Source organism: Grus americana, chromosome 28 (assembly GCF_028858705.1).
Source record: "Grus americana isolate bGruAme1 chromosome 28, bGruAme1.mat, whole genome shotgun sequence".
In the NCBI taxonomy this organism is placed as follows: domain Eukaryota; kingdom Metazoa; phylum Chordata; class Aves; order Gruiformes; family Gruidae; genus Grus; species Grus americana.
In genome coordinates, this window is record NC_072879.1 from 6,149,343 (window position 1) to 6,167,595 (window position 18,253).

An 18,253-nucleotide genomic window follows, 5' to 3' on the forward strand; every position below is an offset into this window, starting at 1 on the left:
CCCAGGCTGGTTATTTCTGCCACATTTATTTACTCCCATCTCCATCCCAAGCCAAGTGGCCACCAGGAGATGGCAACCAGGAGACTCATCTACAGAGCACAGACCTCACGGGCGAGAGACGGGCGGTCGCACACCGGCCCCAGGTTAAACCCAGGGCCAGATCAGCGTAGTGCTAGTAAGAAAATAAGACACTCTAATTACACAGCCTGAGATTAGTGACAGGCAGCCCTAGGACGGCCGACCACAGCACGGCCAGGACACGGCTGCCATCACAGTGGTCCCACAATGCAGGACAGGCTCGGGCAGGGAGGCAGGAGCCGAGAGCCTGCGTGCCGTCCCACGGGCTCCCCACCGCGGGGAGGATGGGGTCGGTCCCAGCTCTCCCTCCGGCATGAAGATTTTTTTTTTTTTTGCCTTTAGTGCTGCAGAGGGCAGGAGCTGCCCTGCCTGGTCCCAGAGGCACGGGGGAAGGAGGTGACAGGAAGGGTGACATGGGAAGAGGGCTGAAGGCACCCATAGGGGAGCAGCGAGGGGAATCGGGACGATTAAATAAAGCAAGAGGCAGGGGAAGGAAGCCTGCCACCTCACCCACTGTGGGACAGGGTGCCAAGAGGCTCCCCGGGCTGATCCAGGAGGCAGCGCTGAGCCCCAGGGGCTCCCAGGGCACCTGGCTGCCTCCCATCACAGGCTGGTTCAGAGCAGCCCCTGGGCCACCCTGGAAGAGGCCGATTCCCTCCAGGCCAGTAACCCAGCAGGGGCCTGGATCTGCCGCCGGCAGCCGTCGGGGAGCCACCGGCTTAGTGAGGTGAAGCTGCAGGAGCCGGAGAGCCCACAGCGGTGGGGGGAAGCTCACACCCGCCGCCAACCCCCTCACCCAGCACCGCGCTGGCTTGGGGTGTCTCAGCCCTGTCACCGCTTGGTCCCCAGAAGCTCGAGGTCCTCGGAGGTGGTGCAGCCGCGGGGCCCAGCTGCACCGGGGCTCGGGGGGGTCCCAGCTTGCTTCTCCAGCAAAGTGCGTGGGGTGGAGGGGGAAGCATCCGTGACTGTCCCTTGCGTGAGCTCCAAGGGACAGGGCCACGGTCCGGGAGGGACTGGTCCTCTTCACAAGTGTTCACTGAGGAGGGAGGAAAGCAAGGCTGAGTGACACGGGGTTGGCTTCTCTCTCCCACAACTGCCTGGAGCAGCTCCAAGCCCTTTTCTGCTGGCACCTTCCCGGCTTGGCTCCCACCACCCACCCTGCCACAGGCTGTCCCGGTGGTCCCGGTACTTGCTGGGACACAAGGGCCCCTCGGTGCCAGCTCTGGCCAGCCCTGCCCAGCTCACCTGGCTATCCGGGACAGGATCTCCTTGATGCGTACCACCAGCTTCTCATGCTGCAGTGGGTTGCTCTCGATGGCGCTGTGCAGTTTGGCCATGTAGAAGTCCAGAGTGCTCAGTGTGGGGGTTTCCCCGGTACCTACAAGACAGTAGCCCAGTTAGCAGGGCCAGCAAGTCCCCGTCCAGCCCTGCCCATTGTGCTGGTGACTGGGGAAAGGACCCTGAACACCAAGTGCCATCTCCTGCAGCAGGAGAGAGCCCACGCCGACACAAGCCCAGGAACAAAAAGATTTGGGCTAATCTCTGCCTTGCGGATGCAGCTGTGACTATGGCTCGAGAGGATGCCAGTTCCCAGGCTGCCCTATCCCGTTAGAGGGGAGCCAACTGGCTGGCACATCCCTGGGCTCCTCGGAGAGCCCCCCAAAGTGCTCCAGGATCCTGTCCCATCAGATGAGCACCCATCACTGTCCCATCGATGCCTTCGCTTGTACCATGTGTGGAGCCCCAATGGTGGCCCTCTGCGTGGCCACCAGGTCCCAGCAGCGGGCTGGTCCCTACGGCTGCCCCAAACTCACCAGGGATGGGGAGGGAAGCAAAGCTGGCGGTGAGGGCCTGGCGCACCGACTGGAGCTGCTGCTGCAAGGCCAGGGTCTGCCTCTCCTCCTGGGCCAGCTCCTGCTCCAGCTTCTCCTTCGCACAGTTCATGCTCTCCGTGTGCTTCTGCAGGATGGCATTCTGCTCCTCAAACTCTGTGTTCATCTTCCGCAGGCGCCGCAGCTCGGCCTCGCGGGCTGCCGGGATCGCGCAGCGTCAGGAGAGGTGGCGGCTCCTCTGACTCTCCCCCATCCCAAACCCAATCCCTTCCCCAGCCACGACTCTTCCAAGAGGTTCAGCATCACCAACGCCCAGGCTCCAGCCAGGATCTGGTCCCTCTATCCAACCTCACCAGGGACAACCTGGATCTCGCACCCAGCGCCAGCGGTGGTCCTGCCCCGCGGGATGTGGGCCGCTCTGGCAGCAGCGTTGCTTGCTGCAGCCGTCCCCCAAGCAAGATGCTGCAGCGCCAGCGGCCCCCACCCCACAGCCCAGCCCCTCACCTTTGTTTTGGTCCAAGAACTCCTCTGTGAAGATGGGCACGTCGAAGGTGGAGAAGGTGTCGCTGCACTCGCCAGCCTGGGGGTCGGGAGGGGATGGATCAGGCAGGGCTGAGCCCACCGAAGGGGACTCTGTCCGTCTGCTTGGGGGTGGGCAGACAGGAGGCACAGGGATGGGGCAAGGGGTGGCCCTGCCTGCGCAAGCAGGGAGGACGGGCAGAGGACAGCTATGCTCTGCCTCCTGAAGCTTCAGGCTCTGCTTCGATGGGAAGTTGGCACCTCAAAGCACAGCCCGTGAGTCTCCCTCCGTCCGAACCTGCAGCCAGCCTGATTCCCACAGGCCGAGCCCAGCAGTCCCATGTGCCTCAGTTTCCCCACACATGGGTAGACCTGCCGGGGCCTCACCTTGTGCGGGTGCCCGTTCAGCAGGGTGTTCACTGCCGCGGAGCCTGTGTCCTCTGGAAAAGGGGAAGGAGGTTACCCCTAGGAGCCAGCCCAGCACCCCTCAAGAGGTTCTGGCAGCGCTTGGCCAGATCCTGGCAGCAATGCTGGCAGCCACTGCTCCCACAACTCACCTTTTTTGATCTTTTTCTCCTGGATCTTCTCCGTGCACATCTTGTAGGCCTCTGACTGCTGGTATTCCCGCAGCTCCTTCATGTACTGCTGCTTCTCCCGCTCTGCTTCGTCCAGGTACCGCTACGGTCACAGAGGGTCCTCAGCACAGCCCGGCCCAGCCCCAGGGTCCCCGGGGTGCTGCTGACCCCTCCCCGCTACTCGAAGCTCGGCTCCTGCTCACCAGCCCACTGATACTGGGACAAGCTCCCTTTGTGGAGCTGCAGCCAGGCAGCAAGCAAAGGGGTCTGTGGTGCAGGCTCCAGAGCGTGCTGCCCAGCCCTGGGCAGTCTCCTGGGGGCTGGTACCTGCTTCTCTGAAAGCTGCAGCTTGCTCCACTCAGCCCCCAGCATCTTGGTGATCTCCGGAAAGGGCAGGTCAGGATGCTGTGTGCGGATCTGCTCACGCCGCTCGTTCAGGAAACGCACGTAGCCTGTCACAGGGGCTTTGGGGCCGTTGGGAAGGATCTTCTTCCTCTTCTTGCCCTTGGGCCAGCCTCTCTTCTTCACTGGCTGGCACCCAGTGAAGGGAAAGGGACAAGCCGGCATGGGTCAGAGCGCACAATGCCATCGCACCAGCGGGACACAGGAGGAGCCCGCAGACCCGCCCGGGCCTCCCGTCCCTTCCTCGGGCCATGGCCGCAGCGATGGGCTCGCCCAGCTGCGCCCGGGCTACTGAAGGATGAGCGGAGGGACAGCCCCAGGCTGGGCAACACAGACCCCACTCCCAGGGACCGTGCGGGGAGGGACGTGGGCATCAGAGCTCACCTCCTCCTCGCTGTGCGGCTTCTCGCCGCTCGTCCGTGCTGACTCTCCCTTCTCCTGCTTGATGGCCACCAGGAAGTTTCCATGCTGAGCTTTGCCCGTGGCATGTCTGCAGCCAGAGAGCACCCATCAGAAAGTGCTGGGAAACCACCGGGACCGATGCCGACGCATTCCCCAACAGCGTGGCCTCACGCTTGCCACATCCCCCAGCCCCTGTCTACCCAAACAGCCCTCAAAACCGCTACCAGCCCTGGAGCCTCCGTTCTCCTGTGAGTGGAGACCACGGTTGAGTGATGGGGCTCGAGCAGAGCCCAGCACCAGGCCAGCAGGGGAGCTCGGCACACAAAAGCTGCCCCAAGGCCCAGTGACAACCCTGGGACCTTTCAGTGACATTTGGAAGGGGGCTGGGAGCCGCCAGTGCTGCTCCTGGGGGCAGGTAACAGCGACAGTCACACCCCTGTGTGCCACCACAGCTCAGGCCCACACCTCTGCGAGGAGTCTCAAGCAGCACAAACCAGTTGATCCTCCTCTTTGAGGGAGGAGCAGCCACAGGGGTTTGGATCCTGGCTCCAGGGGCACCGCCTGGAAGCATCACCCACACCCTGGATGAGTGCTGCCAGGGATGAGGAGAACCCTCGAGGCAGAGGACAAGGGCAGGACACCAGCGCTGCCTTGACCCTCCCCAGCCACAACCGCTCCATCAGGTTCCTGCTGCCACAAGGACTCACGGAGCCACCTCCGAGTGGCATCGAGCGGCTCTAACGCAGGGCTGGCGGCCCCAACTCCTGCTCTCCAACTCACTGCCTCGTCTTTACAGATCAGCCTCTGCCTTCAGCAGAGGACACGGGTCCAGCACCCAGGTCGGCAGAGCCTCCCTGCCCCAGCTGAGCACACACGGCCCCACTCAGCATCATCCTGGGGCTCCCTGAGCCCCCCCAGCCCCTTCTGCAGCCAGCTTCATTCCCAGCGGAACCCCTGTCCCGCTCACACCCTTTGGTCCCCGATGCAGCTCCTGCTCCATCAGAGCGTGTCTGCCGGCAGAGCACAGTCGGGCCCCCTGCGTGGGGGGAGCCACAAAGGGCTCAAGCATTGCAGCAAACGGCGTTCGCTTGGGTTTCATCCAAGTCACAAGACGCAGTAACCAGCACAGGGCCAAGCGCAGGCCCCAGCAAAGAACCACTGCGTACCAAAAGCCAGACCAATCCCGACCCACTCGGGGTGCACCCCAGAGTTTCTCTCGCCTGTTTGTCATATCACGTACCTGGTATAAACCCAAATCCCCTCAGAGACCCCAATATACCTCTATTGGGTTTATCACCCTTGCAATTAATTTGACGGGAGCCCTTCCTGTAAGCCCCCAGGAACATTGTAACCGCATCCGTCCTTGCGGGTGGAGCGGGTGCCCAGCACGAGCTCTTCCCATCGGGATCTGAGCCTGATCAGCCGCCCTGCACCCTCACACAAAAGCCTCTGGGAAAGCGTGAGACAATCTCTTCTTCCGTCTTCTAGGGGAAAACATCCCCGAGCCTCCATCCAGGCATGGCCAGCCTTAGGCTTTCTTTATCACTCTAACAGAAATATTCCCGGTGATGTCCATGCCGTATCATCATGCCCAGGAATGCGCTAACACCCTCCAGCACCAGATGCCAGATATCTGCCTCCCCCCCTCTGTGATCTGGATTCCTCGCATGCCTAAGGATGCTTTAAAAAGAAAAGTTATTTCAGGCAAGATTCCTCCTCTTATCTGAAGCTCCCTTGGCCGGTTCGCTCTGGCATCCACCATCCTCCACCTCGGAGGCGCTTCCCCATCCGCCTGCCCGGGAGGCGTCGCATCCGGGAGGGACGGCGGTTGACGCCAGCTTAGGACAGCACGCGGTTCACCCCACGTAAATTAAGACCTCGCTGGTCTTAATCTTACAAGATGCTTCTTTTACACCTTTGCCCTGTGCTAATTAGCCCGGCTAGGTGGAAGCACAAGCTAACAAAGCAGGCAGGGAAGAGGAGAGCGGTGCAGCCCGCAGAAGGGGATGGGGGTCCCCAAAACACACAGAAGACCCCCAGGGCTTGCAGGGCAAGAGCGGCCACCCTTTAGCAAGGGACAAAGGACACGGGACAGGGTGACGCGGAGCCACTCGTGGCGCGAGGGAGGACACGGGGCCCCGGAGCGGGGCGGGGGGCGGCACTTACAGCATCCCGGCAGGCAGCTGCTTGGCGCTGTGGGCCATGGGTCTGGGGTGGGTGGGGGTGTCACCAGCGCTGCTCGGGTCGGCACCACTGAAGGACAGAGCCGGAGCTGGCACCCGCACCCGGTGGGGAATGGAGGGGGGGGTGGTGCTGCGGGACCTCCCAGGGGGCAGCTCGGCGGTCCCTGTGTCATCCCCCTCCCAAGACCCTCTCGGAGAGCTCTTCCCCGTGGGGACATCGCAGACCCCCCCAAATGGCGCCTCCTCCCCAGCCAGCCCCCCGCTTCGGTCTCTCCACCTCCCCCAGGCCCCCGCGGAAGCCTCCCCCCCCTCCCCAGGGCCCCAACACGAGCTCTGCCCCCCCCCCGGGTCCCCCCATACATCACCCCCCGCACTCAGGGCCCCGGCAGGGACCCCGCCCCGGGGACCCCCAGGCCCAGGATCCCCCCCCCCAGGACACCCCCCGAGCCCCGGGGACCCCCCAGGCCCAGGATCCCCCCCCCAGGACACCCCCCGAGCCCCGGGGACTCCCCAGGCCCAGGATCCCCCCCCCCCAGGACACCCCCCGAGCCCCGGGGACCCCCCAGGCCCAGGATCCTCCCCCGGACACCCCCCGAGCCCCGGGGACCCCCCAGCCCCGGGACCCCCCCACCCCTGGGACACCCCTGCCCCGCCCAGCCCCGGGGACCCCCCAGGCCCAGGATCCCCCCGCCCCGGGGACTCCCCCCGCCCCAACTTTCCTGGCGCCGCCGGAGCCCCTCCACCGCTCTTCCTCACCTGGCCACGCCCCTCTATTATTATGTAAACGAGACGCTCGCTTCAGCGCTTCCGATTGGCCGCTCGCGCCGAGCCGTGGAGCGCGCAACCTAACGCGGATTGGCTAGGAGGGTTTCACGTCAGAGGTAAGCGGCGGAGAGGAGGCGGGGCGAAAGGGAGAGGGGCTGGCCGGCGCAGCGCGCGCGCGTACGTTGAGTTCGGCGCGCGCGGCAGGCTGCCCGCCAATCAGCAATCGGCGTGGGGATGGGGAAGTGTTGCGGGGAGGGCGGAGCTTTAAAGGGGCAACGACACGGGGAGGGGCCCACCCGAGGCGACCCGGCGTGGGTGCCCCCAGTGCCTACCCCGGTGTCGTCCAGGGCGGGGAGTCCCGGGAGCGACCTCGGGAGGGGTTCCAGTGGTCCCAGTGTGCCCTCGCTGCTCCCAGCGGCAGTATCCTCCCAATTGCTTCCAGTGACCCCAGTTCCCACCTCGGGGCTGTTTCCAGTGACTCCATTTACCATCCCGCACCGCTCCCAGTAACCCCAGTACCCCACGGCTGCGCCCAGTGGCCCCAACGCCCACTCTTGGGGTCCCAATGGCCCTGAACCCCCCCCCACTGTTCCCAGTGACCCCAGTACTCCCCCCACGGGAAGAGCCACTGCCCCCAGTACTGCCCATACTGGTCCTAGTGACCCCAGTACTGCCCATACTGGTTCCAGTGACCCCAGTTCCTACTCAAGTGGAGGTCCCAGTCATCCCAGTACCCCCACACTGCTCCTAGTGACCCCAGTATGCACCCAACTGGGGGTCTCCACGATGCCAGTAGTCACCTCAGAGTCCCAATGACCCCAGTACTCCCCTCAAGTGAGGGTCCCAGTGACCCCAGTACTGCTTATACTGGTCCCAGTCACTCCAGTACTCCCATACTGCTCCCAGTACCCACCCAAGCAGGGGGTCCCCACGACCCCAGTTGTCACCCCAGAGTCCGAGTGACCCCAGTACCCCCACACTACTCCCAGTAACCCCAGTATGCACCCAAGTGTGGGGCCCCCCATGATGCCAGTTGTCACCCCAGAGTCCGAGTGACCCCAGTACCCCCAAAGGGGGGTATCCCCCCCTACACACACCGGTTCCAGTGCCCACCAGCAGGACCCCCGGCGCCCCCCCCTCCTCCGTTCCCTCACCCCATACCCCGGCGCACCCCAGCCCTGCCCCGCTCTGGGGTCCCGGCGCACCCCCACTCCCCCCCCGGGGCTCGGCGGGCACCGCTCGGAGCATCCATCCGCCCCCCCGCGGGGGGGAGGCAGAGCCGGCAGAGCGGGCTGGTGGGGGGAGCCCCGGGATGGCGGGGCCGGGCAGCGCCGCAGCCCCGCCCCGGCCCCGTCCCCGTCCCCGTCCCGGCGCTGCGGGCCGGCATGGCGGAGCCCCTGACGGGTGCGGGTATCGGTGCCGCGGAGCTGCCGCTGCGGGCGCGGCTGAGCTTCGCGACCGGGCACTTCCTGAACGATCTGTGCGCATCGCTGTGGTTCACCTACCTGCTGCTCTACCTGCACGCCGTGCTGGGCTACGGGCACCGCCTTGCCGGTGCCCTGCTGCTGGCCGGGCAGGCGGCCGACGGGCTCTGCACGCCGCTCCTCGGTTACGAAGCCGACCGCTCCGCCGGTTGCGGCCGCTACGGGCGGAGAAAGTCCTGGCACCTGGCCGGTGGGTACGGGGGTGACCTGGGGTGGGGGGCACCCTTTGCTGGGGTGCTCCGGGTTGGGGTTGGGGGGGGGGTGTGGCAGCGCTGGGGGAGCCTTTCTGGGATGCCCTGGGTGGAGAGGGATGACTCCGGGGAGACTTTCTGGGGTGCAGGATCAGTCCCGGGGTTCCTTTCTGGGGTACCCTGGGGGGTAAGGGGACAAAGGGTGCCTTTCTGGGATGCCCTGAGTGGAGCGGGGTGTCTTTTTGGGGTGCTCCGACTGAGAGGGGTCAGCCCCGGGGGCACCTTTCTGGGGTGGGGTTCAGCCCTGGGGATGCTCTGGATGGGAGGGGAACTGGGGTGCCTTTCTGGGATGCCCCAGGTGGAGAGGGATGGCCCCGGGTGAGCCTTTCTGGGGTGACCAGGGGTGCCTATCCCGGGTGCCCTGGGTGGAGATGGGTGACCCTGGGGGAGCCTTTCTGGGGTGCAGGATCAGCCCAGGGATGCCCTGGAGGGAAAAAGGGACCAAGGGTTTTTTTCTGGGATGTCCTGAGTGGAGAGGGGTGCCTTTCTGGGCTGCTCTGAGTGAGGGGGGTCAGCCCTGGGGGCACCTTTCTGGAGTGGGGTTCAGCTCCAGGGAAGCCTTCCTGGAGCCCCCTGCCTGGAGCGGGGACCAGCCCCTGTGGCAGTGAGGTGGGGACTGGGTTCCCCCCCCAGATGGAGAGGGGCAGCCTCAGTGGCGAGCAGAATTGGGTGCCCTGGGGTGGAAGGGAGCAGCCCCCCCGTGGAAGGGGGGTCCCTCTGGGGGGGCTTTCCTTGGTGCCTTGCGTGGAGGGTGAACCAGCCCTAGGCAGTATCAGGGCTGAGGTGGCAGTGCCCTGGGGGGGGGGGGGGGGGCAGACCAGGAGGTGCCTTTCTGGGGTGCCCCATACAGAGGGGCAGCATCCCCCAGGGCAGTGAGGTGGGGACTGGGGTGCCCTGTGTGTAAGGGACAGCGGGGTGCTCCAGGATCCCCCAGGCATGGATGGCTGAACCTGGATGGGGAAGGGGCACCGCAGTGTCCCTGTCCTGCCTGGGCACTGTCCCCATCCCAGTGGCCCGTATCATAGGTGCTGCCTGGGCGCTCACAGCCCGGGGCTCCCCGCTGTCCCTTGGGCCGTACCTGCGTGGTGACTAGAGGGGCTGCAGGACTTTCCTGTGTCCCCCTGCATGGGCGTAGCATCGAGTCAGGGTGAGAACCATGTGTTTAGTCAGTTAATGCTACATCAAAACCAGAGCGACAATAAAATCTGGGCTTTCCCCGCAGCCTGGGGGTTTACCAGGGACTTGCCTGTGGGCTGGCAGCTCTTGGTTGTCTCAGTGGGTGACCCTGGGGCATGGGACCACCGACGCCTGGGCTGGGCATCCCGTGTGCTGCGTCTGCAGGCAGCGCTGCCCGGCCGCAGCAGGGGAAGGCAGCTGGTGAGTAAGGGCCCCCTGGGGATGCGGAGGAGGTACCAGCTCAGCATGAATTAACAGGCATTTGTCTTACATCATGCCCTGGGGTCAAAAAATGCAATGAAGTGCAGAGGCTGGTGTCGGCGGGGTCCCTCTCTGAGGGGACAGCGTGACCTGGAGAAGGGTCCTTGGTGCTGCGACCGGCGCAGGAGCTTGCCCTGTCCCTGCTGACTGGCGATGGGGACTGGGGCAGTTAGCATGAAGAAACATCCACCAACAGCCACAGATAAAGACCCTCGATGCTTCCTCCCGGGTAACGGCACTGTAATGCCCGAGTGCCGGCTCACCCAGAGTGGACCCATGTGGAGAGAAGACAGTTGTAGTGTGGGTGTTCTTATCTTGATCCCAAATTGATCTCGGCCAACTGCTTTGTACAACTGAACGACAGCCTGATAAGGTTGCTGGTCTCCCTGGGGTTTTGCTTTACAAGTCAGGGAGGCTGTTGCAGGGGGCAGCTTCACCCCCCCCACTGTGGTGTCAGCTAGATCAGTGCCCTAGATTTAGGGAAGTGGCCGGAGCTGTGCTTCCCCCCTCCCCAAGCAGGTCGCTCCGGCTGGGTGCTGACTTGCGTGCACCGAAGGGGAAGTCCTGAATCACGTCTTTCTTGCACAGGGGCTGCAGCTGCCCCAGCGGGGAGCAGAGCACCCTGCCCGGCCCTGCCTGCTTCAGCGGCACGAGCGGAGGCTGTAGGCACAGATGGAGGCTGCGTTTCCCTGGCTGGAGTGTGGGTTATTCCTAGAAGGTGGAGGCTACCCCGCTGCCTCCCTTGGCTGACCACGGTGCGACTGAGTGGGGCCAGCAAACCTGTTGGAACCGGTTGTGCTGATACCGCTCTCTGCTCAGTCGGTCACGCTGCGGTGAGAGGCTTCGTGTGGGAGCGGGGCAGCTCATCTGGTGGCAACCAGTGCTCAGATCAGAGGAAACGTTGTGAAACCGCAGTCTCGGGTTGGGGGGGGGTGTGGATACCACGAGTTGCTATCGGTGGCATCTCCCCACCACAGCACTGGGCTGCCAGTGCCGGCGGTCCTGGGTGGCTCACCCCACACGCCAGCCTGCCTGCTTGCCGGCTTTTTTCTGGGGGGGGACAGCTTCCTGCCACAATGGGCTGGGAAAGACGAGCGGCTCTTTGCTGCCTGTCTGAGCCAGTCTGGCAACGCTGTCCCAAATTCCCTGCCCGGGGCACCCATGCGGCGCAGCCTGGCATTCCCGTGATCCTGCCCCGTGGGGCCGGGAGGTGAGAGCCTGGTCCTTTGCTCCCTGCCCAGGGTGCTGCAGGGATGGGCACGGTGGTTTTAGGGGGTTCCCACGGCCCTGCTTGGGAGGGTGGGGGGGGTCGCAGGACCCCTCTGGCTCACGGTGAAGCTGCACTCGCTTGGGCAGACCCGGGGATATGTGGGTGTCGGGATGCAGCTCGCAGCCCCATTACCAGAGGAGCACGGCTCCGTGGGGGTGGCCCTGATGGTGAGCACTGCCCGTGCTGGGGGACGTGAGGAGGAGGGAGCGACGGGAGTCTCGAGTCTCCTGAGTGTGTGATTGCGGCGATGGCTGGCGGGTGGGCACGGGGGGGGACGCAGAGGCTGCAGCAGCCTGGGGTCTGCAGCTCCTGCCCCAGTGCTCCCCCGCGGACGGGGGCAAGTCCCTCGCAGCCCTTAGGGGACTGCAGAGCCCGACCCTGCAGGGCCCTGGGACTGGGAGTGGGCAGAGCCTCCTCGATCCTCCATGGTTAAAACCAACAGCCTTGTAACAGGGCACAAAGGAGGTCTGGTCTGGTTTGAACCTTCTTGGACCCTTCCCGTCCCGGTGGCTCATCTGGGGCAGAGACGCTGCAGTCTGCCGGAAGCCCCCTGTCCTTCGGGGAGCTCCTGGAGCACCAGAGCCAGCTGCGAGCCGGTGCAGGGCAGCACCCTGCCGGGGTCCTTGCTCAGGATGGATCTGAGCCGGGCTGGGGTTGTCGCTGCCTGCCCTCGGCACAGGGAGAGCCACTTTGCCCCAGCCCTGCGGCAGCTGGGGTGGCCGTGCCAGATGGAAGCGAGGAGGAGGAGGAGGAGGAATTGCCATTCACGGGTGAGAGGAGAAATCTCTTGGGAGGAGGAGGATTTTGCAAAGTTCCCTGGAGAGGAGACCTTGGGGACCTGGCAAAGCATCTGCAGGTTCCCCTCAGCTATAGGAACAGGTTCCCGCAGCTCTTTGGCAGCGCCCGGTGAAGCTGGGGACACGCAGGACAGGGCACGCGGCCGTCTCCTCGTCGGCGCCTGGGCCTTGGGAGCAGTGAAGCATCTCCGCAGATTTGCTCCGTAACCTTGTGAAGGGGGAGGGAGAAGCCAGCCTGTCGCTGCCCGCTCCACGCAGGCGTCCCCACGCCGTCACGCTGCGGCAGAGGGAGGAGTCTGGCTCTGCTGTCCCTGACTCAGCCGGGACCTTCCCATGATGCAGAGGCCGGCTCCCGTCCCCCCCATCACACTGGGGGTGTCCCTGGCCACGGCTCTGCGGGTGACTTCTGCAAGCATGGAGGGAGCGGGACCACGGGAGAAGGGACCAGGGGACAGATGGGCTGGCCCTGCGCTCACGGGACAGCCCAGAGCCCTCCTGGCACTTGGGGTGCCTTATCGCCCTCGGGCAGATGGCAGGGCAGCGCGTGTCCTTGGGGCTTATCTGCACAATGGAGATGGGGAGAGAAGCCCTTGGCAGCTGCATGTCATGACGGCGTGAGGGTCTGTCCTCTGGCATTTTGAGGGGGACAGAGCGGGTGCCAGATGATGCTGCACTTTGTGGGGGGAACTTGCCTGGTGTCAAGTGTCTGTCTGTCTTGCCACTGGGTGCAAGAGGGAAGGGGGGGGGGTCTGGGGCTCCACGTGTTTCACCTGGCTGGGGGAAGGGGCCCACCTCCCTCCCCAGCCCTGCGGGGTAGGACCTGTCCTAGCAGACGCCTGGCTGTGTCGGTCCATCCGTGCCTGAGCTGGCTGCGGCCATTGGGGTCCCAGGGAACAGGGCTTGCAACCTCTCACCGCTCTGCTCTCTTCCCAGGCACCACCTGCGTCCTCGTGTCCTTCCCCTTCATCTTCAACCCCTGCCTGGGTTGCAAGGACAACACGCCGCAGTGGGCAGCCTTCATCTACTACCTCCCCTTCATCATCATCTTCCAATTCGGCTGGGCGGCCACGCAGATCTCCCACCTGTCCCTCATCCCTGAGCTGGTGACCAGTGACCATGAGAAGGTGGAGCTCACAGCTTTCAGGTGAGGACGGCCAGACCTGGGTGTCCTCTGAACCCAGGGGAGCAGCCCTGTCTGCGCCGGGTCCCATCGCTTGTGTGACAAGAGGTCCCCTGGGTGCTATGGGGCTCATGTCCCCTGGGTGCCACAGCACACTTGATCCTTCAGTATGGCAGGACCAGGACTGGGCCATGCGGGTGTCCTGCAGGATGTGTCCAAGTGACACTGGTCTTCTGGGCTGGTGGCCCAAACCCTTTGGTGCCAGGAGGGAATGTCTTGATGCTGGGGATGTTGGTGACACAGCCCATGGAACGCTCCCCTGAGCTGGGGGCACTTCTTGGGGACTGGAGGGTGATGGTCACAGGGGAGGAACAGACCTGCCCTGGATGCCCCCAGGGAGAGCTGGGCAGGCCCTGTGCGGCCGTCCCGTCCCGTAGGCAGGGACAGCCCCAGGGCCAGGCTGGGCAGCACGTGCAGTCGGTGCGGCACAGTCGGTGTGCGGAGCCCAGCTCAGTGCTGCTTATCTGGCACGATCAGGCTGTGGGAAGGAGTGTTTATCACATGGAGCAGGGTTTGGTTATCTGTGCCAGTGGGAGGAAGTTCCCCTTCTGGCAGGCAAGCGGGGACCGCAGCGCAACCGGGCAGGGAGGATGTGGGGCAGTGCTGGGGTAACCCCAGGCTGAGGGGTCCGGCTCTGGGGGAACCCAGTTGGGCAGCTCAGGTCATCCTTGGAGCAGAGGTGAGCTGTGACTGGAGAGTCGATAGGCTGACCCGAAGGGATCTTGGTTTCTTCCCAGTCATGCCCCAAGGCTTGGATTGGGTGCGCTGGGAGGTGCACCAGTCAGGCTAGTGCCTGGCCAGATGCTGTGTGCTCTTGGAGGTGTCACCTCAGCGGTGACACTGGGGTGCAAAGCTGGCTGTAGCGTGCCTGGCTTGGAGGGCAGCCTTGGGTCGAGGTGTCCCTGCCGTGCCTGGAGCTGGGCTCGTCCCTCTGCATCACCATAAGGTGCTGTCTCCCCTCAGGTATGCCTTTACCGTCATGGCCAATATCACTGTGTATGGCCTGGCCTGGCTCCTGCTGAACTTCCAGGTGGACCAGCCTGACCACACAGAGCACCTAGGCATCCAGGATGTCCCTATATTTCGGGTATGTGGCGGGGCTCAGTAGTCCCTGGGGTCCTCTCTTGCCTGGGTGGGACACAGCTCAACTGGGGAGGTACCAGAGGGAATGAAATAGCAGCGCCCTGAAATCTCACCTACCGCAATGGGCAGGGGCTGCACTGAGCTCTCTCTGGGTTTTTGGGAACCCTTCTTTATCCACCACCCTGCTATGCTCATCCCCTCTGCCTCACCCAGAACCTGTCCCTCATTGTGGTGGGGCTGGGAGCTGTGTTCTCCCTCATCTTCCACCTGGGCACCAAAGAGAAGCCGTACCCGCCGGGCTCGCTGCCCCAGCTGGAGGAGAGCACGCCCCTGCTGCAGAAGGAGCCTACGAGCCCCCCGCGCCCACTGCTGATCTGGAAAGACTGGTTGCTGGAGCCTGCCTTCTACCAGGTACGGCCGCGGACAGGGCTTGTGGCACCTGTCCTGGGCTGCTGCCCTGCCTGGGCGTCCTCTGGCAGTGGGATGTGCCCCTGGTGCGGGCGAGGATGGAGAGATGGGCTGTAGTGGGCACCCACCTACCACGTCAGGGGGGCTGTCCCCTTCTCAGCGGGCATCTGTGCCATGACAGTGTTGGGCGTGGAAGGTGCCAGCCTTCCCCATCTCCAGTTTGCAGGGGCTGAGCAGTGCTGCCCTGTCTCTGTCCCCTCACAGGTCGCGGTGCTCTACATGTCCACCCGGCTCATCGTCAACCTGTCCCAGACCTACATCGCCATGTACCTGACCAACTCGCTGCTGCTGCCCAAGGTGGGTGCAGGACAGGTCCCTGCCGCTGTGTCGAGCTCACGTGGGCAGGGGTTCTGTGCCAGTGGTCCAGAGCCCATCTTCTCCCTGTCCTCATCTCTTGCAGAAATACATCGCCACCATCCCCCTGGTGATGTACATCAGCGGCTTCCTCTCCTCCTTCCTCATGAAGCCTGTCAATAAGTGGATAGGCCGGAATGTGAGTCCTGGGGGCCTGGTGAGGTTTGAGTTAGACCCAAGGAGAGGCCCAGGTGCCAGATCCTGACCGCACGAGTGAGCAGAGCACTCAGCACACCTGAGCCTGGCTGGAGAGCAGGGACCCCTCATGCATCCTCTGCAGACAATCCCGTGCTGCAGCGTGGGTGGTGGGCAGGGCGAGGTGGCACGGACCTAATCCTGCACATCTCTGAGGCTGGCGAAAGCAATGCTGGTCCAGAGCCAGCCTGTCCTGTGCAGCCCTGACCGGGCTGGAAGAGCCCCGTGGTGCCCACAAGAGGCAGAGGGAGGGTTTGGCTGAACCACCCTGGGCAGGCATGGGGGTCTGCAGTGCCAGCGGGAGGGGTCTGCCCCTCCAGTGCACCCCCCCTCCACACTGCAGCAAGCACCATTCCCCAGTAAGCCCCCACCTCCCCTGCTGGTCGGGGGTCCCCGTGCTCTATGCAGGCACCTGGGGGGCTCGAGGCGGGGACTCGGCTCTTAGGCTGCAGCCAACGCTGTAAAACAGCCTGAACCATGGCAAGGCCCCGGCTGTTTAGGGGGTCTTTGTTTAAAAACAGCTGGGAGAGAGCCGGGGCTGTCCCCGTGGGCAGCAGCTGGCCCCCGTGCCCTCCCCGCTCCCCCCTGCCTTGCTGGGTGTCAGCCGATGCGGGGTCTGAGCTCTCCCTTCTCCCTCTGCCTGTCCCCACGCTGGCCCGGAGCAGCTGACCTACTTCGTGGGCATCCTGGTGATCTTGGCCTTTGCCTCCTGGGTGACCCTGGCCAGGCAGATGGGAGCGGAGATCTACGGGGCGGCCGTGCTGCTTGGGGCCGGCTCCGCCACTATCCTGGTCACCTCCCTCTCCATGACAGCGGACCTCATCGGCACCAACACGGTATGTCTGCTCCTCCAGCCCAGGATGCACCGGGATATCACAGCGGGGCTCGGAGCCCACGGGCTGGGGCGGTCACTGGTGTGGGATGCAGGGGGACGGGGACCCCTGCGACGGGGCTCTGCTGTGGGGGTACGGGCAGCCGTGTCCCCTGTGCCCGGGCTCTGCTGTAATATGGGCTCTGCCCATGAGAGGGCACAAGGCTCTCACTGCTGACGCCCGCTGGGCTGCGTGGCGGGGTTGGCCTCGGCGCAGCCGCCGATGAGGTTTCCTCTCCCCTCACAGCACAGCGGCGCGTTCGTCTATGGCGCCATGAGCTTCACAGACAAGATGGCCAACGGCCTGGCTGTGATGGCGATCCAGAACCTGCACCCGTGCCCGTAAGCATCCCTGCGGGGTGGGAACCCTCCCGGTGGCAGCTCCAGCCACACTGCCTGGGGGCCAAGCAGCAAATATCCCTCGTTTGGAGTGAGAGACATGGGTGGAAAACAGCTCTGATTTGTCTTAAATCCTTCCTCGACTTCTCTTCTGGCCCTAGACGAGGGCTGCACCTCTGGGATGCATGAAGGGGCTGGGGATCTCAATAGCCAGGGAGCTGCCCTCTCTCCTTGCCCTGGACCTTTCCCTCACGTCCCACTGTGAATCAATCCTGATACCGAGGACACGAGATCGCTGTCAGCAGCCCCTGGCACTTGGGCAGCACTGGGCTACTGGGCTAGGCTTCGGTCCTGGCCACCAAGCCACGTCCCTGCCCTCTCCCTGCAGGACTGAGCTCTGCTGCCCTGCCTGCGTCAGCTTCTACCACTGGGTGATGGTGTTGGTCACCGGAGGCATTGCCATTGCCGCCATCGCCTCTCTGTGCTGCATCATGGTCTGGCCCATCCGTATCCGCTACCGTGAGTGGGGCTGGGGGCACCAGCGGCGGGGGGCAGGCATGTGGCTGGGGGGGAGCCCCGTGTCCTGTGTCAGCCTAGACTAAAGTGAAAGTGTCTTTCCAGATGGCCCCGGCTGCAGGGAGGCAGCGGGAGCCCTGTCCCGGCGGGAGGTGCCCTGCCCGCAAGGGGACCCTCATGGTAGGCACACAGGGCAGGGCCGCCATCCTGCTTCTGCTGCTCCTGGCCCCAGAGCTGGGGTCTGTGCCTGCTTGCTGCGGAGGGCAGGATCCACCCCTGCCTGGCCCCGCCATGGCCATGCTGCCCCTGGCACCCCTTGGGCCACAAAGAGGTGGCGGGGGCTGCTCCGTGTGCTGGTAGCCAAATGTGGCAGCAGGGGTGGGGGTGCCCCTTGCCAGGCTGGGCACCCAGGCACAGCGCTCAGTGCCAGCTCAGCAGCCGCCTCTCCGCCCTGCTGGGTGCCTGTGTCTTGCTCTGGGGTGGGGGGAGAGGATGGACACCACCACCCCCCCGTGATGCCTTGGGGACCTAGGCAGGAGAGCCCAGAAGGTCCGGGCCAGCACGTGGTGGGTCACCCCAGCAGCTGCAGCGGTTTCTAACCTGTCCCTTCCCTCCTGTCCCCGCAGATGCTGTCTGCCTGCGGGGGCTGAGTGGAGCGGAGACCTCCTATGGCGGGACAGACAGCATGGAGGGAAGGAGCCGGAGTGGCACCGTCAACTGAGCAGGGCCCGTGTCCTCGGCCACCGTGGTGTCCATGCTGCTGAGCTCTGCCTGGAGGGACCCCCGCAGCAGGGGACAGCAGTGGGATGGGGCGCTGGGCTTGGGGGACTCTGCCCCCCGACCTGTCTTCCTGTCACCTTGCACTGGACTCGTGTGTCCCACACCCCCTCCCCGTGCCCTGCCTGGGGACTTGTGAAGGATGTCACCCTGTGCTTGCACAAGTGTTAACACTAGAAGGCCCTGGGCCGGGCTGCGGAGGTCGGTCCCAGCACGGGGGACGGGTGCCCGGCCCTCGGTTTTAACCTGCTTTTGTAAGGTCAGTATGTACAAACGGCACTTTTTAAAGGAGGAGAAAAAGGAGAGAAAACAAACAAAACCCAAACACAACAAAGCACCTCTAACCATGGATCGGTGCCCGTGGTGTCTTCCCTTGGGCAGGACCCCCGGGGCCTGGGCTCTGCTCCTGGGGGCGGGGGACCCCCTGGCTGGGGGGGGCAGAAGCAGGGTAGGTGGTTTGGGGGGGTGCACCACA

At 64.6% G+C, this 18,253-nt stretch overlaps 2 protein-coding genes across 4 annotated transcripts; one reads left to right on the plus strand and one right to left on the minus strand.

The window, feature by feature from the left end:
* Positions 1-13: 13 nt before the first annotated feature.
* Positions 14-6,765, minus strand: HMG20B (high mobility group 20B). Of its 2 annotated transcripts, none has more exons than XM_054805475.1 (10): positions 6,748-6,765; positions 5,975-6,061; positions 3,791-3,896; positions 3,332-3,535; positions 2,987-3,107; positions 2,817-2,869; positions 2,415-2,490; positions 1,893-2,108; positions 1,324-1,456; positions 14-1,114 (listed from the first exon to the last, which is right to left on the minus strand). In XM_054805475.1, the coding sequence occupies exons 2-10, from the start codon at positions 6,010-6,012 to the stop codon at positions 1,102-1,104; spliced, it is 960 nt and encodes a 319-aa protein (XP_054661450.1). In that variant the 5' UTR covers positions 6,013-6,061; positions 6,748-6,765; the 3' UTR covers positions 14-1,101. The 2 variants fall into 2 exon arrangements, with proteins under 2 accessions (XP_054661450.1, XP_054661451.1); XM_054805476.1 differs by lacking the exon at positions 6,748-6,765 and adding an exon at positions 6,711-6,747.
* A 1,346-nt stretch (positions 6,766-8,111) lies between these two features.
* On the plus strand, positions 8,112-18,129 carry MFSD12 (major facilitator superfamily domain containing 12). 2 transcript variants are annotated; one of them, XM_054805761.1, is made up of 11 exons: positions 8,112-8,430; positions 12,929-13,139; positions 14,139-14,262; positions 14,472-14,669; positions 14,931-15,023; positions 15,127-15,219; positions 15,941-16,111; positions 16,394-16,488; positions 16,874-17,004; positions 17,107-17,181; positions 17,628-18,129. In XM_054805761.1, the coding sequence occupies exons 1-11, from the start codon at positions 8,142-8,144 to the stop codon at positions 17,720-17,722; spliced, it is 1,575 nt and encodes a 524-aa protein (XP_054661736.1). In that variant the 5' UTR covers positions 8,112-8,141; the 3' UTR covers positions 17,723-18,129. The 2 variants fall into 2 exon arrangements, with proteins under 2 accessions (XP_054661736.1, XP_054661735.1); XM_054805760.1 differs by lacking the exon at positions 17,107-17,181.
* The last annotated feature ends 124 nt before the right edge of the window (positions 18,130-18,253 follow it).